General features: G+C 42.4%; 1 protein-coding gene across 3 annotated transcripts in view; it reads right to left on the reverse strand.

Moving 5' to 3' along the window:
* SLC22A15 (solute carrier family 22 member 15) overlaps positions 1 to 15130 on the reverse strand; it is an 83313-nt gene that overhangs the window by 54252 nt on the left and 13931 nt on the right. For all 3 annotated transcript variants that reach the window (XR_009257799.1, XM_058716103.1, XM_058716104.1), the window contains exon 2: positions 12096 to 12308. Coding sequence is in view for 2 of the 3 variants with exons in the window: in XM_058716103.1 (XP_058572086.1) it covers positions 12096 to 12308 (213 nt within the window). In the remaining variant the exon portion in view is untranslated. The remainder of the gene's footprint in view (positions 1 to 12095; positions 12309 to 15130) is intronic.

The following is a 15130-nucleotide window of genomic DNA, read 5'->3' on the forward strand; positions in this document are numbered from 1 at the left end:
TGTGGTGCCATCCACACGAGGGCAGCCGGCCGCTGAGTCTAGATGCAGGTGGACCCCCGAGGAGCAGGGAGACTGCCGCTCGTTTGACTTAATTCTCCTTCGCTATTTTTTGTTATATCAGGAAACCAGTAAGTTTATTTGGGCTTGACAATTACTGAGGCTTAACTGAATCATTACTACTCTGACAGTACTTGTGTGATTTATTGTTTTATGTTTTTTGGTGGCGGGGGGAACCGCTGGCCAGGTTCCTCATGAGATGTTTACAAACATCCTGAGAGTTGTATGATCACCTTGGGGACAGCAAACTCATGAAAGATTTGCAGGTGGGCTGACCCCCTCTTCCCTTTTTTTTTTTTTTAACATTTTATTTATTTTTGAGAGACAGAGACAGAGCATGAGCAGGGGAGGGGCAGAAAGAGGGAGACACAGAGTCTGAAGCAGGATGCAGGCTCTGAGCTGTCAGCACAAAGCCTGACATGGGGCTCGAACTCACAAACCATGAGATCATGCCCTGAGCTGAAGTCGGAAGCTTAACTGACTGAGCCAGCCAGGCGCCCCCTCCCTCTTACCTTCTACCTCAGTCATATGCCACAGTGGAAGGGCCACAGGAATCTGTGGCCCGGCTCCTTCATTTACAGTGTGACACTGAGTGAGTCACCAGCTACTCTGAGCTCACGAATTCTGATATTTTTAATTTGCGAGCCACAATGCAAACACTATGACTGTTTGCCCTTCTTCCTTAGAATTCACTCTCTCAGAGGCAAATCCAAGCAGGTGACGGGCAGCCCGGGCTCGGTGAGGATTTATTTTGCTTAGCCTTCCACCCAACATGTATGCACCATGCACCATCGTCCCACAGTCACCTGGCCGACCTTCATTCCCACCAACCCACCGACCCATACCTCCAGCCACTCTTCCCAGGCAGAGCCAAGCTCCTCCCTCTGTTCCGCATGGAAGTGCTTCTGGGGCTGCGGAGGGCGGCTGGGGGCCATGGGGGTATGGAAGCCCTTGATCTCTCTTCTCTTCACTGACAGCAGCAAAGTACCTAGCTATTTTAAATCCTGAAATGCCAACTGAGAAGACGTTAAACCTAAAGGCTTCTGTCTGTTAAGAAAAAACAAGCCTGAAAATCACTGGAGTAGTGGAAAGAATATGGGCTCATCGAACCCAGACCGGTGACTTATTAAATACGTGATTTAGGGCAAATTCCTTCAACTTTCTGCCCACCAGTTGTTTCATCTATAGGGTAGGGCTACGGCCAGGACTAACGAAGCAGCACATGGGGAAGGTCTCTGAGAGAGAGAGCCTCTCCCATAAGAGCAAAATAAAGTAGTCACAGTTACCTGCCTCTTCACTCTCCTCTACCCACCGAACCTTATAAAACTCATCTGCACCCACAAACTCTTTGCGTGGAATGGTCTCACTGCAGGAGAGGATTCCGTGAGGACCGTGGACCTCTGTCTCATTATGTGGCCAGCAATGCCACCTGCACTCCTCCATCAGCAGAGTGGGCAGGCCACGGCCATCCTTACAAAGCATCATGAACCCACTCAGGCCGGAAGCAGCCGGTTTAGCATCTGGGATGCCCCAAAGATAACCCGTCCCCATGCGGGATAACCCGTCCACCCCCTGGAGGTGCCCACAGAGCAGCAGTGCAGCAATATCTCCAACTGTGCAGCTGGACAACCCCACCGCCACCCGCCATTCTGGACACATCTTGGGGCACCTGCTGGAGACCAAGGATCACGGTCTGCACAGAGAATATTTGTGCCTTGAGATACACCTCTGAGGTAGATAACTGACCTCCTGATGGGACGGGAACCTCATGTGTGCCTCTCTACCATGGGAGGAAAGTAGCAGGCATCTATAAATCTATAATGAGAAGACATAACAATCAAGATGCATAGCAGCATATACAGCCAAATACATACATCTCAGGAATGAGAAAGGACAGGTGAGTAACAGGAGGGAGACAGGGTGGGGAAGGAGGAGTGAAAGACAAAGAGAAAAACAGGGAGATACATGCAGAGAGAATGAGACAGAAACGTCAGAGAAAGAGAAAGGCAAGACAGAGACAGTGAGATAGAGACACAGAAAAAGGCAGAGAGGAAGAAATGGGAGGTAAATAACGAGAAAGGCAGAGATGGAGAGAGGTGGGGATAGAGAGAAACAGGTGCAGAGAGACAAAATGGCAGAGACCGGGAAAAAATAAGGAGAGAAAAGAGAGAGCAAGGGTGGGGGGTGGGGGGTGAGGGAGACAGGCACACAGTTCTGGTCTGATGAAGCCAGATGGCGAGAGAGACAGTGATTCACAGATGTGCCCCAGTGGTCATTAGAAGGGGACATGACAGGCAGGTAAGGTGAAGCCATCTTAGCCCATCATCCTTTTTTTTTTTTTTTTTCAGAGCTGCTTTAAACATCATCAGCACTTGCTGGGAAAGCTATTTAATCCCATTTCTCCTGCATCTACCAACTCTTTATCTTGGGAGTAGTAGCCCCTGGGACTCCCTTCTTTCCCTATTCAGCCTTCAGTCGAGCACTGTGAAGGGGGTGAGCCACTGGGCACCAGCACGGGAGGTACGCTGGTGACCAGGGCGCCCAATCCTGCTGGCCTGGAGCGTAGGTTCTGATGGCACTCTCCTTCCTTGGCCCATATCAAGGCCTTATCTAGCATCAGATGAGTAGTACTTGCCCAAGGAATTATTTGCTAATAATGGGGTTCCTCTGATGATATCTGAAAGGGCTCCTAATTATAGATTTCATTAGTATTAATTTAATTCAATTCCATTGAAATGTGTTGAGTGTCTGTGCTGAAGCACGGTGTTGCTATGGTATTTAATTTACTTTAAAGTATGAAGTACATACCATGGGATATTCTGCATAAACATTACTTAGGCCAAGCTCCCATCTGGTACCACGAGTATTCTAGTGGAGGCTGTACTGGCCAGTGGTGGTCAGTGGGCCCATTCTCCAGAGCGAGGTCCTGCAAGGACTTTAATCACTGTCTCTATCAGCAATGGTTCCTTTGCTTCTTGATTAAACCAATGGCCTGTTGACTAGCAATGATATGATCCCAAAACACAGGTTACCTCTGGTGAAATTAGAGACACCCAAGTTATATAAATTAGGTCAATATATTTTAGAGACATTCACTACCCTTCCCTGAATTTGTGGGATAATCCAGTGTGTTCTGTATTCTTTATAAAGGGGTGATGCCCTCAGCTCAACTCCCTCCTTGGTCCTGAGACAATATGAATTCTGGATGGTTCTGCTTGCTTGATGCTAACAGGGAGGGGAAGTGTCAGTACTCTCACTATGGAAAACTGGAGTTTTTCTGTAGTGACCTGATATGCAAACTGTAGAGTACCGATAGAACCACAAAGCTATGACTTCTCAAGCCTGTAAGATATTTTATTTTGTGCTTCTCTGATAATAAGAATTAAGTTGATAAATGCTTCTATATGGGGCAGAATCTGGTCCGAGATCCACTTTCAGTATAATATGGTAATGGATTTGTTGGAGGGCAGACTTACAGCTCTCACCCACCGCAAAATCCTATGAGGACTGTTTATAAACAGAACAAGGGCTTTTTGGAGAAATGACTAATTCCACATTTGGGGTGGAGGGGGGGTAAAAGATGAACCTGAAATATCTTGTTATGCCAAAATTTTTTCAACCCCCCCCCCCCCCCCCCACAAATGATGGGCACATCAGAAGGACACAGGAGGACTTTCAGCTCCAGGAAAATGGAATAAACATACTTTTCCTTGTTTCTCCCAGTAGATACCACTAAGACCCCTGGGCATCGGGTATAACGCAAACATAAAAAAACTCTGCAAGACGGAGGGAAGACCAGCCAAGACCCTGGGACCCAAGGAATGAGCCAGTGGTGAATTCCCCAGGTTTCTCTTTGCCTCACATGCCCAAGACTGGGGACTGAAGAAGACAGCAACTTAGAAATGCCAAGAAAATTACAAAAGAAGCCCCAAACAAAACCTACTTTCTCCAGCCAAAGGCCTGGGAAAGGGGCAGCCCAGAAAGACAGAACATTGTTAGATTATAACCGTTTTATTCTGGCCAATCACCACCATGAGAAACAAAAACCAACTATGGCCCCAACCCCATCCACAGAGAAGGCTAAGTGGGGAAACTAACCCTTCCCCCCAGGCTGGGTAGTAATAAGTGACCCCACCTTACTCCACTTGGGTGTGTCAGAAAAAGACAAACAGGTGGGCCAGCACGATCATTCCTGCCGCCTGCAGTAGGAACCCTCCGTACCACCGCCACCACCACTGGTGGCGGTGCGACCACAGGGAGACGGGATTTCCACCACCATGTGACAGTGATGAGGCCCCTCTCCCCTCTTCCTGGGCCAGAGCTGTGTCCGAGAAAGTCTGCTAAAACAGAAGATTTACTTAAGGCCCAGAATCTCTTAACATAATCCCCCTAAGTGCTGGTTTCAAACAAAAATAATTTGTGATACCAGCAACCAGGAAAATCTCAAAGTAGAATGAAAACAAACAAACAAAAAAGACAACTACTGAGATGGCAGAGATGTTAGAACTATCTGACAAAGATGTGAAAGCGGCCATTATAACAATGCTTCCAGGAGCACTTACAAACATGCTTCAAACAGATGACAAAATAGACCCAGCGGAAATACAGAAAGTCTCACCGAATAAAGAGAATATACTAAAAAAGAACAAAATGGAAAGCTTAGAACTAAAAAACCGCAATGAGTGGGTTCAATAGCAGAATGAAAGAGACAGAGGGAAGAATCAATACAGGTGAAAATGGAGTAAAGGAAAATCTCCAATATGAAAACAAAGATAAACTAGACAGAAGAAAATGAATGAGGCTTCAGAGATCTATGGGGCTAGAGCAAAAAAAAAACCCTAATATTTCTGTCATTGGAGTTCTGGAAGGAAAAGGGGAAGAGGATAAGCTTAAAATTAAAAATAAAAATAAAAAAAAAATAAATAAATAGATAAATAAATAAATAAATAAATAAATAAATAAATAAGAGGGGCACCTGGGTGGCTCAGTCAGTTAAGCGTCCGACTTAGGCTCTGGTCATGATCTCACGGTTCGTGGGTTTGAGCCCTGTGTCCGGCTCTGTGCTGACAGCTCAGAGCCTGAAGCCTGCTTCCGATTCTGTGTCTCCCTGTCTATCTGCCCCTCCCCACCTCATGCTTGCTCACGCTCTCTCATTCTCTCAAAAATGAATTATCATTGAAAAAAGTGTTAAAACAGAGTACTTGAATAAATAACAGCTGGTAATTTCCCAATTTGTCAAGAGCCATACACCTACAGATCCAAGAAGCTCAGTAAATCCCCAACAGGATAAACCTGAAGAAATTCACACCAAGAAACATCATAATCTGACTTCTAAACACTAGCAACTAAAACACTAAAAAAAATCTTGAAAGTAGCAAGAGGGAAATTCCCTGTAGGAAAAAAAAAAAGAAAAAGCAATTCAAATACCACCATATTTCTCATCAGAAGCCATGAAGCCTGAAAGAAGTGGCACAGGAGTTTCTAATGCTGAAGGAAATCAACTGTCCACCAAGAATTTTATTACCAGTGAAAATAAGTGATGAAGGAAAACTAAGAGAATGTGCCAGCATCACAATTACCCTAAGACAATGGCTAATGGAAGTTCTCTAAAAAGGAAGAAAACATAAAAAGGGGATCGTGGAAAATCAGGAAGTAAAAAAGAGCACTGTAAGAAAAAACTGGGGTAAATATGTTAGACTTTCCTTCTCTTGAGTTTTATAAATTACGTTTGATGGTTGAAGCAAAAATGATAACACTATGTAATGTGGTTCTAAAAGTATGTGGGAAAAATATTTAGAACAATTATATAAATAAACCGGAGAGGGCAAAGGAATGTACAGTGAAGTAGAATTTCTGTACGTCACTCAAACTGGTGATATGACATCAATAGACTGTGATAAGTTGTGTAAATATAAGGCAATGTCAAGAGCAATCACTAAAAAAGCTATAAAAAATACTACAGGTAAGTCAAAATAAATTCTAAAAATGTTCAAATAACCTACAGAAAGACTGGAAAAATCAAAGAAAAGAAACCAACAACAGAAAACAATAAAAAATAATAAGTTAGAAGAGGTAAGTTCTATCGTATAAATAATTATATTAAATGTAAATTATATAGAAAACATAAATAAAGACAGAGATTGACAGTGTGGGTTTAAAAACCTGACCCAATTATGTGCTGTCTACAAGAAACTAATTTCATACATACAGACAAGTTGAAAGTAAAGTGGAAAAATACATATCATGCTAACAAAACTAATCGAAGAAAGCAAGAGTGGCTAGATTAGTATCAAACCACATTTCAGAACATAGAAAATTACCAGGGACATAAAGGTACATAATAAAATGATAAAAAGAAAAAGTCCATCAAGAAGACATAGCAATCATCCATATGTATAGACTAAATAGAGCTAAAAAATATATGAAGGAAAAACTAGGAGCAGTGAAAGGAGAATTCAACAAATCTACAATAATAATTGAAGACATAAATACTCTTCTCTCAACAATATAGAACTAGGCGGAAAATCAGCAAGGATATAGAAGAAATCAACAATACCATTGACCAACAGGATCTAAACAATATTTATAAAACCCTCCACATAACAGCAGCAGTTTGTTCAAGTGCCAGTGGAACATATACCAAAAGAGACCACATCCTGAATCATAAAGGAAACCGTAACAAATTTTTAAAAAATTGAAATCACACTGTCCTCTGACCATAATGGAATCAAACTAGAAAGCAAAAACAGAAAGCTAACAGGAAAATCTCCAAACACTAGGTAACTAAACAAGAGACTTCTAAGTAACCATTGGGTCAAAGAGGAAGTCTTAAGGAGGAAAAAAAAATACAGTGAGCTAAATGAAAATAAAAATACAACATACCAAAATTTGTGGGACACAGCTAAAACAGTCATGAGAGGAAAATTTATAGCATTAAATACTTATATTTGTAAAGAAGAAGACTCATTAAAAATCTAGGCTACCAACTCTATAACCTTAAAAAGAAAAAGAGGAAAAGAAACTCAAAGCAAGCACAAGAAAGGAAATAATAAAGGTAAGAACAGAAGTCAATACAATTAAAAATAGAAAAATAACAGGGAAAAATCAATGAACAAAATGCTGGTTCTTTAAAACAATCAGTAACACTGACAAGCTTGTATGATTGACAAGTAATTAAATAGGACAGAAGACACAAATTACCAAGATCGGGTAATAGAAGAGGGGATTTCATTTCAGACTCTGCAAACATCAAAAGAATAATAAAGTAATACAATGAACGACTCTACACACGTAAATCTGACAACTTAGATGAAATCGACCAAGTCCTTGAAAAGCACAAATTGCCACAACTCACAATACAAAATAAATCATTTAAACAGCTACATAACCTTTAAGAAAATTGAATTCATAATTTTAAAACTCCCAAAAAAGAAATCTAAAAAAAAAAAAAAAAGCCCAGATGATATTACTGGAAAGTTCTACCAAATATTTAAAGAACTAACACCAATTCTACCCAATCACTTCCAGAAAACAGAAAAGAATGGAATACTTCCCAATTCATTTTATGAATGCACCCTGATACCAAAACCAGACAAAGGTCCAAAAAAAGAAAACAACAGATCAATATCTCTCATAAATACAGAAGCAAAAATTCTTAACAAAATATCAGCAAACAGAATTCAGCAATATATACAGAGAATATGCCATCAAGAGATGCAAAGCTGGTTCAATATTTGAAAGTCAATCAGGACAATCCACCATAGTAGAAGGTGAAAAAAAAACCCCACATAATCGCTGCAATTGATGTCAAACATTGCAAATTGCTCTATTTGACAAAATTCAATACATATTAAAAATAAAAACTAGAAAAAATTAGAGGGGCACCTGGGTGGCTTAGTCAGTTAAGGGTCTGACTCTTCATTTCGGCTCAGGTCATGATCTCATGGTTGTGGGATAGAGCCCTGTGTTGGGCTCCTTGCTGAGTGTGGAGCCTGCTTGAGATTCTCTCTCTCCCCCTCTGCCCCTCTCCCCCACTTGCACACTCTTTAAAACAAATAATTGAATGAATGAATGAATGAATGAGTAAATAAATGAAATAAATAAATACTTTAAAAAGGACACAAGAGCCAGCTTGAAGAGATTCCTACTGGTAAACTGGGGATAATTTGAGCACCAAAATAATTAAAGATGGTAAAAAATTATAAATAATTAAGAATAGAGACCAATAAGTACATACTAATGATAGATATATAGGTAGAGATATACATAGATAGAGATAGAGATAGAGATAGAGAGAGATAGAGAAAGAGAAAGAGATAGAGAGATAGAGAGATAGGGACAGAGAGCCAGGCATACAGATGGACAAGGGAAAAGAAAGGGTTTTGCTTCCAGCTAAAAATGGAATGCCATGGAAATCTTAAAAAAAAAAAAAAAAGCTTACAGATATAGAGAACAGACTGGTGATTGCCAGAGGGAGGGGGTAGAGGGGGTGGGTAAAATAGGTAAAGGGGTTCAAAAGGTACAAACTTCAGGTTATAAAATACGTAAGTCCTGGGGAAGTAACGAGCAGCCTGGTGACAACAGATAATAATAATGTACAGATGCTAAAAGAATACATCTTAAAAGTTCTCCTCACAAGAACAAATTTTGTAACTATGGATGGTGATGGATGTTAACCAGACCTACCGTGGTGATCATTTTGCAATGCATACAAACATTGAATCATTATGTTGTACTCCTAAAAGTAATATAATGTTATAGGTCAACTATACTTCAAAAAAACGGGGGGGGGGGGGCACAGAATGCCAACTGGTAAATATGGAGGAAGTGCTAGAGTAAAGAAATCATCATTTTGCAACCATCATAGTCTTAGCTTGGTTTACAAAAGCATCATGAAAAGATGCTCAATTTGGAGTGGGGTGTTCTGATAAGGAAGAGTACATTTGCATAATCTTGAAGTGATTCTCCATAGATTACATATTCCTGGAAATGAAAAGAATGTTCACTGGACAGGGGAAAAGTCAAGCAATACCTGGAGTGGCTGATCAAAATTATCACCAAAAAGGGACAGACGGATAGCGTATGTGACCCAGAAGGGCATATTACTTATTACTATTCTGACTTCGGATGCGTAACCTTAATGAGAAATCATCAGACAGACCCAAAATGGAGAACATTCTTATTTTTAAAAAGAGGGGAGGTATGTCTTCTTCAAAAGTATCAATGTCATAAAAGGAAAAGGCTGAAGGTGAAAAGACCCTAAGAGCCATGACAACTAAATGTTAACATGTGACCCTAAAACTGAACTGAGTACAAGAGGGGGAAACCAGTGCTAGCAAGGACAGTGCTGGGTCAAGTGACAAAATTGGGTATGGATGGTAGATTAAAATATAGAATCAATGTTAAACTTCTTTTTTTTTTTAATATTTTAATGTTTATTTATTTTTGAGAGAGAGAGAAGAGAGCCAGAGAGACAGAGCATGAGCAGGGGAGGGCAGAGAGAGAGGGAGACACAGAATCTGAAGCAGAACAGAATTCTGTCAGCACAGAGTCTGATGCAGGCTCTAACTCATGAACTTTGAGACCGTGACCTGAGCCAAAGTCAGACGCTTAACGGACTGGGCCATCCGGGTGCCCCAATGATAAATGTCTTGAAGTTAGTAATTGTCCTGTGGTTATGTAAGAAAATTCCTTTACTTTTTAGGAAGCACACGCAAAAGTATTTGGGCATAAAAGAACAGCAGTATGGTATATGGAACTTTCAAAAGGCTTGGAAAAAAACAGAGATAGTAATGGTAGGTGAAATTAAAGGATGTAAGGGTATTTATTCCTGTATGAGTCTTGAAATTTGCCAGTTTGAAATTATTTCCAAATTAAAAAAACATTTTTTTAAGTTCTTTGGCTACCGTTACCTATCAAAGAACTAAGAGATGTGCATACCAATTTGTACGGGATAGGCTTCCAAAAAGTAGAGTAATTAAGAGCATAGGCCTCTCAGTTAAGACAAACTTGGCTTCAAATCTAGCTCTGACCCTCTAAGCTGACCTGACCTCAAGATGCCTCAATTTCTTCACCTGTAAAATGGGGAAAATAATGTTGACCTCATAAATTATTCTGAAGGTTAATGAGTTCAGGGCGCATATCACAACACCTATCATATAGTTAGTCATCATTCCACAGTGCTACTTGCTATTTCAATAGGTTAGCAGTCGTGGTACTCGGTTAGTACTTGTGGTGACGGTCATTGTTGCTAGTAGGCCACAGAGGTACAAAGATGACCAAAATATGGTTTCTGACCTCAAATGACTTCAAAAGAAACAGAGTTGAACCATAAGCTACCGTGGGTGACGTAAGTGCACACAAAATGTTACCGCAGCGGAAACAAGCGTATTTGCTTCTTCTGGGGGGTGGACTGGAAAGGACATCGCAGGGAAGGCGACAGTCAAGGTGAGCAGTAGAGGGTAAGGTTAGGATTTCACCAGGTGGACACAAGGGTGAGGTTAGGGCATTCCGAGGTCAGTTACCTACTGAGGTAACAGGTAGGCCAAGCACTCAGGGCTTGGGTGGGCAAGAGTGGAGGCAGAGGGAAGTGCAGGTGGGGCTGGAAAAGTACATCCGGGCCACAGCTGTGGAGGGTAAAGGGCCTTGAATGTAACACCCTAAGTGGGTTTCACTGTTTCCTGTGTGCAGTGGGAGAATCGCGGGAGGTTTTGAATGAGGGATGACATGACTGGATTGTTGTCATAGAAAATATACTACCTGGCAGGAGCTCGGAACGTTAATCCAGTAATCATGCCTTCAAATGGAAACTCTTAAGGGAAGGCCAAGCAAATAGCCCCTTCGTGTCTCTTCTGTTTTTGGCACGTCCCGCCCAAAGGGTGATAATCAAAACAGTCAGCAACAGGTAAGACTGGCTGATGCCATGGTGCACACACACACGCACACACACACACAGGGGAGGTTGGGCAGGGGATGCAGGCAGGGCACCTGCAAGCACTCTGGTAGCCCTGCAGGGGGGCAGCCAAATGGATCTGGGGGCAGCTAACTGGCATGACAGTCAGCACCGGGAGCTGGCAATGCCCACCAGGCATTAACCCTATGGTTGCGAGATCACCGGGACCAAGGGCTAGGCCAGGGTGGTGGTGGGCAAACGGATAGCTTGTGGGGAGCAGGCAAAGTACTGAGTATGTCAACTTTTTAACAACCAGTACACGTGCTTTCTGGCTGAGCGCGAGCCGTGCCCCTCTTACGCCAGGGTTTCCTTCACCAGACTATCCGTCCTTGGTTTATTTACCTGGGGCTGGCCCAGAAGGTGCCATCCTTACCAGAACTCTCTTGGCCACAAAGCCCCCTTCAAAGTAAGTCTTCCTGTACACACGAGGCGGTCCCACCTGTACAGTCAAGGGGCCCCATGTAGTCTACACACAGGACTGGACTGAATCCACATGAACTGTGGATGTTGTACACAGTCACCACATTTCTGTCTCTTGCCTCGGTTAATTTTTGTGTACATAAGAAAAAGAAATGAGAGCTTTAATTCACTTTTTAAAAGGACACTAGTCCGACTTCGGCTCAGGTCATGATCTCACAGCTCGTGGGTTTGAGCCCCGCGTTGGGCTCTGTGCCGACAGCTTGGAGCCCTGGAGCCTGCTTCGGATTCTGTGCCTCCCTCTCTCTCTGCCCCTAACCCACTCGCATTCTGTCTCTGTCTCTCTCAAACATAAATCAACTTTAAAAAATAAATAAATAAATAAAAATAAAAGGACACTGTAATTGGAATGTGGCTCTTCCGGAGTGCACATAGTACTTCATCTAACCAGTCTGGTAAGGCTCATGCTTTTCCTGTTGGTAGCAAGAAGGAAAGAGAATGCGTTTCCATACGACATTCTCCTTTAAACTCTCCAATGTACCCGACAGCTATTTGAAGAGGTGGCTGACATTTAAATCAACAAGACAGAAAAATGGTTCCATCTGGACCAGGAGAAACGTCCACCCAGCGATCGTGATCTTGTTTTCCCGACGGCCACCACTGGTGTTACCTCCGAGGCGATGGAGGTGAAAGTGCTGCTGAAGTGCACGTGCTTCCGGACCTCGCTGCCATTGGCAGTCAGCAGCCAGTCCCCCAAGGCGTGGTCGTCACCCGCCGACCGGTTGCCGTGGCTCTGGTTGGGCAGGAGCTCTGCCAGGTCCCAGTGGTAGGACGGCGTGGCCCCCACCAGTGCGATGAGGATGGCCTCCGTGGCCACGTAGAGCTGAAGGAGCAAACATACAAACCCATCAGTGTTGAGATCGCGATCAGCAGGCTCACAAGCCCCGCAAGATCAGTTTCTTGCTTTTGTGTTTTTGTGAGCTACACAAAACCAGACACATCAGAAGCAAAGGAGAGAAACTTCCCGATCTACTACCAACAGCATCATCAGCAATCCCACTTGTAAAGCGCCTTAGGCTTTTTCTGGGGGGGGAGGGGGTCTCCTCTACATTTGAGACACATCTGATGCTCAGGACCCTGCACACGGATGACAGTATGACACTGGCGAAGGTGGGGATGGGGGGGGGGGCATTACGGCTCTGAAACACTACACTCTCAGTTCAGATAAGCAGGCACCAGGCTCCAAGAGTATCTTGGCCTTGGATTCACCATCTAAACAAAACCTTTTGTGGCACAGTTAAATGTCTCAGAAAACAGCACACATATATTCTCTCTCTCTTAGAGAGAGAATATACATACAGTAAAAGAATATAGAGAGAGCATATTCATATAGAGTGTATATATATACACACAGAGAGAAAGAATCTATATAGTGTGTATATACAGAGAGAACATTTATAGAGTACATATAGAGAATATATATAGAAAGTATATATAGGAAGAAAATATATATTGAGAGAAGTAGTATAGATAGATAACACATATATACAGAGAACACAAATGAAAATACTTTATTAAAGCAGGTAAGCATAGTATGTACTTGAGTAGGCACTATTTTATTTTATTTTATTTTATTTTATTTTATTTTATTTTGAGAGAGAGAGAGGCACAAGTAAGCGAGGGGCAGAGAGAGAGAGAGAGAGAGAGAGAGAGAGAGAGAGAGAGAAGTGGAGCTCACTCCAAGGGGGGCTTGAGCTCCCAGACCGTGAGATCATGACCGGAGCCAAAGTCAGATACTTAACCAACTGACCCACCCAGGCTCCCAAGTAGATACTATTTTAAAACATAATAGACAACTTTCATAAGCTGTAAAGAAACTCAAAATCCCATAATAAATACTCACTTTATAACCCTTAGCTCTACTTAATCATTATTTAATCTAAACATAGTTGTTCCCCTAAAAAAAAAAAAATTCCCTCATTCATTCAAGAAATAATTATTGAGCACATATGCCATTTGTCTCTGATTGTTCTGGGCCTTACAGCTATTCACAATCGGGTTTACAAGCTGTTGAGCCCTATGCAGCCTTTATATGCTATGAATTTCCATTTATATTAGTTCTCATTGCCAGATGATTATTTCAAGCTTCAAATGAATTCGGAAAACAGAATCAGTCTGTTCCAGTGAGAACTGTCTCACTAAGGAAGAAATCTTATTTTAAGAACTGATCCCCATTAATTTAGAACCTGGTATCTTAAAATACCTTTAAACACAATAAGCGTTTTACAAAGTACGAAGCTGTGATTTCGCTATAGCATATAGTAACACCCCCACTGGACGGATGTGCTGACTGAGGCACGAAAAGGAGGAGATCTGCCAACAGCTTCGGCTCCATCCATCAGTGAACCCCGAGCTCCTTCCACACCACGGTGTAGGGGCATATTCAGCTGTTAAGTGGATAAGCTAAAATGCCAAAGGCAGAGTAATTTATCACAAGTAAATGATGGAATTAGTGTCAAGGAAAGAGAAAGGAAGTCATGACATTGTGTGTGTCATAACAGAAAGCTAACGTAAAACCCAGGGTGTGATTTTTGCACTCTCTGTGAGGCTGCAAGGATATGAGGCAGCCCCAATCTATGTTGAGGCAAATGACGGTGGGCCTCCCGAGAGGTACCCAGCCACCACAGGTCAGTCTGCATGGGTGATTTATTGTAGAAGGCAGAAGAAATCATGTTTCTAGATTTATATTGCTTCCTGGCCCCTATTTGCATACTGTTAGGGAAGTTTTAGACCAGGAGGCAATCAGTCTGTAAAAATAAAAACCTTAATAATTACAAGAACAGATAGATTACACATTCGGCAGCAGCTATAATTACAAAGCCGCTTGCATCGTGTTAGTAACTGCCCCTCCTTATTATAATCTGCTGATCTTAATTGAAGGGCAAAGAAATGAAAAAATATGGGGCACGTGAACTCTGGAGATGAAGCAAAACACATGTTCAAAACAGAGCCGTCAATCGGGCAAAGCAAACTAGTTATATTTTCTCTCTTAAATATGCTATTTTCTGCTTTTGTGCCTCCCACTTGCTTTACATGGAAAGCACTTCACCTGGTTCAGCAGCGTCTCTGAACCTTTTCCACCCTCTGGGATGCGACTCAGGTACCACTTCCCGCCGCCCCCCCCCCCCACCTTCCTTTCGTACCCACCGGAAGCCCTCTCCTGCTTCTGTTCACCCCCCAAAGCTCCATCTAGACCTTTCTTAGTAATAGATCATTTTCTTCATGCCATCCTATTTATGTACTTGCTCATCTTATTTTTCCTACCAGAATATTCTGTCCCTGAGGGCAGGATCTTTGTGTGATCCACTCCTGGGCTTCCACACCAAACAACTCAGGGCCTGGACACATGAAGCCCACACTCAGCAAGTGAATGAATGAATAAATGACTGGAATAGAATGCTAATAACAACAGCAAATGCTTCTCTAAATTCTAATTATGCGCCAAGCCCTATTCTAGGTGCTTGTTGAAAATATGTTAATACATCATATTTTTATCTGGACTGTTCTAAGATAAGCAATGTTCTAGGTAAGAGAGGAAATGCTCAAAGGATCCTCTACTCTGCAGTGTGCTTTTTCGTGGACACTCCCATTCTCAGCAGAAGCTACGATGTGTGGAAAGCAGTTCAGAAACTACATGCAGGGGCG

This window comes from Neofelis nebulosa, chromosome 2 (assembly GCF_028018385.1).
Source record: "Neofelis nebulosa isolate mNeoNeb1 chromosome 2, mNeoNeb1.pri, whole genome shotgun sequence".
In the NCBI taxonomy this organism is placed as follows: Eukaryota; Metazoa; Chordata; class Mammalia; order Carnivora; family Felidae; genus Neofelis; species Neofelis nebulosa.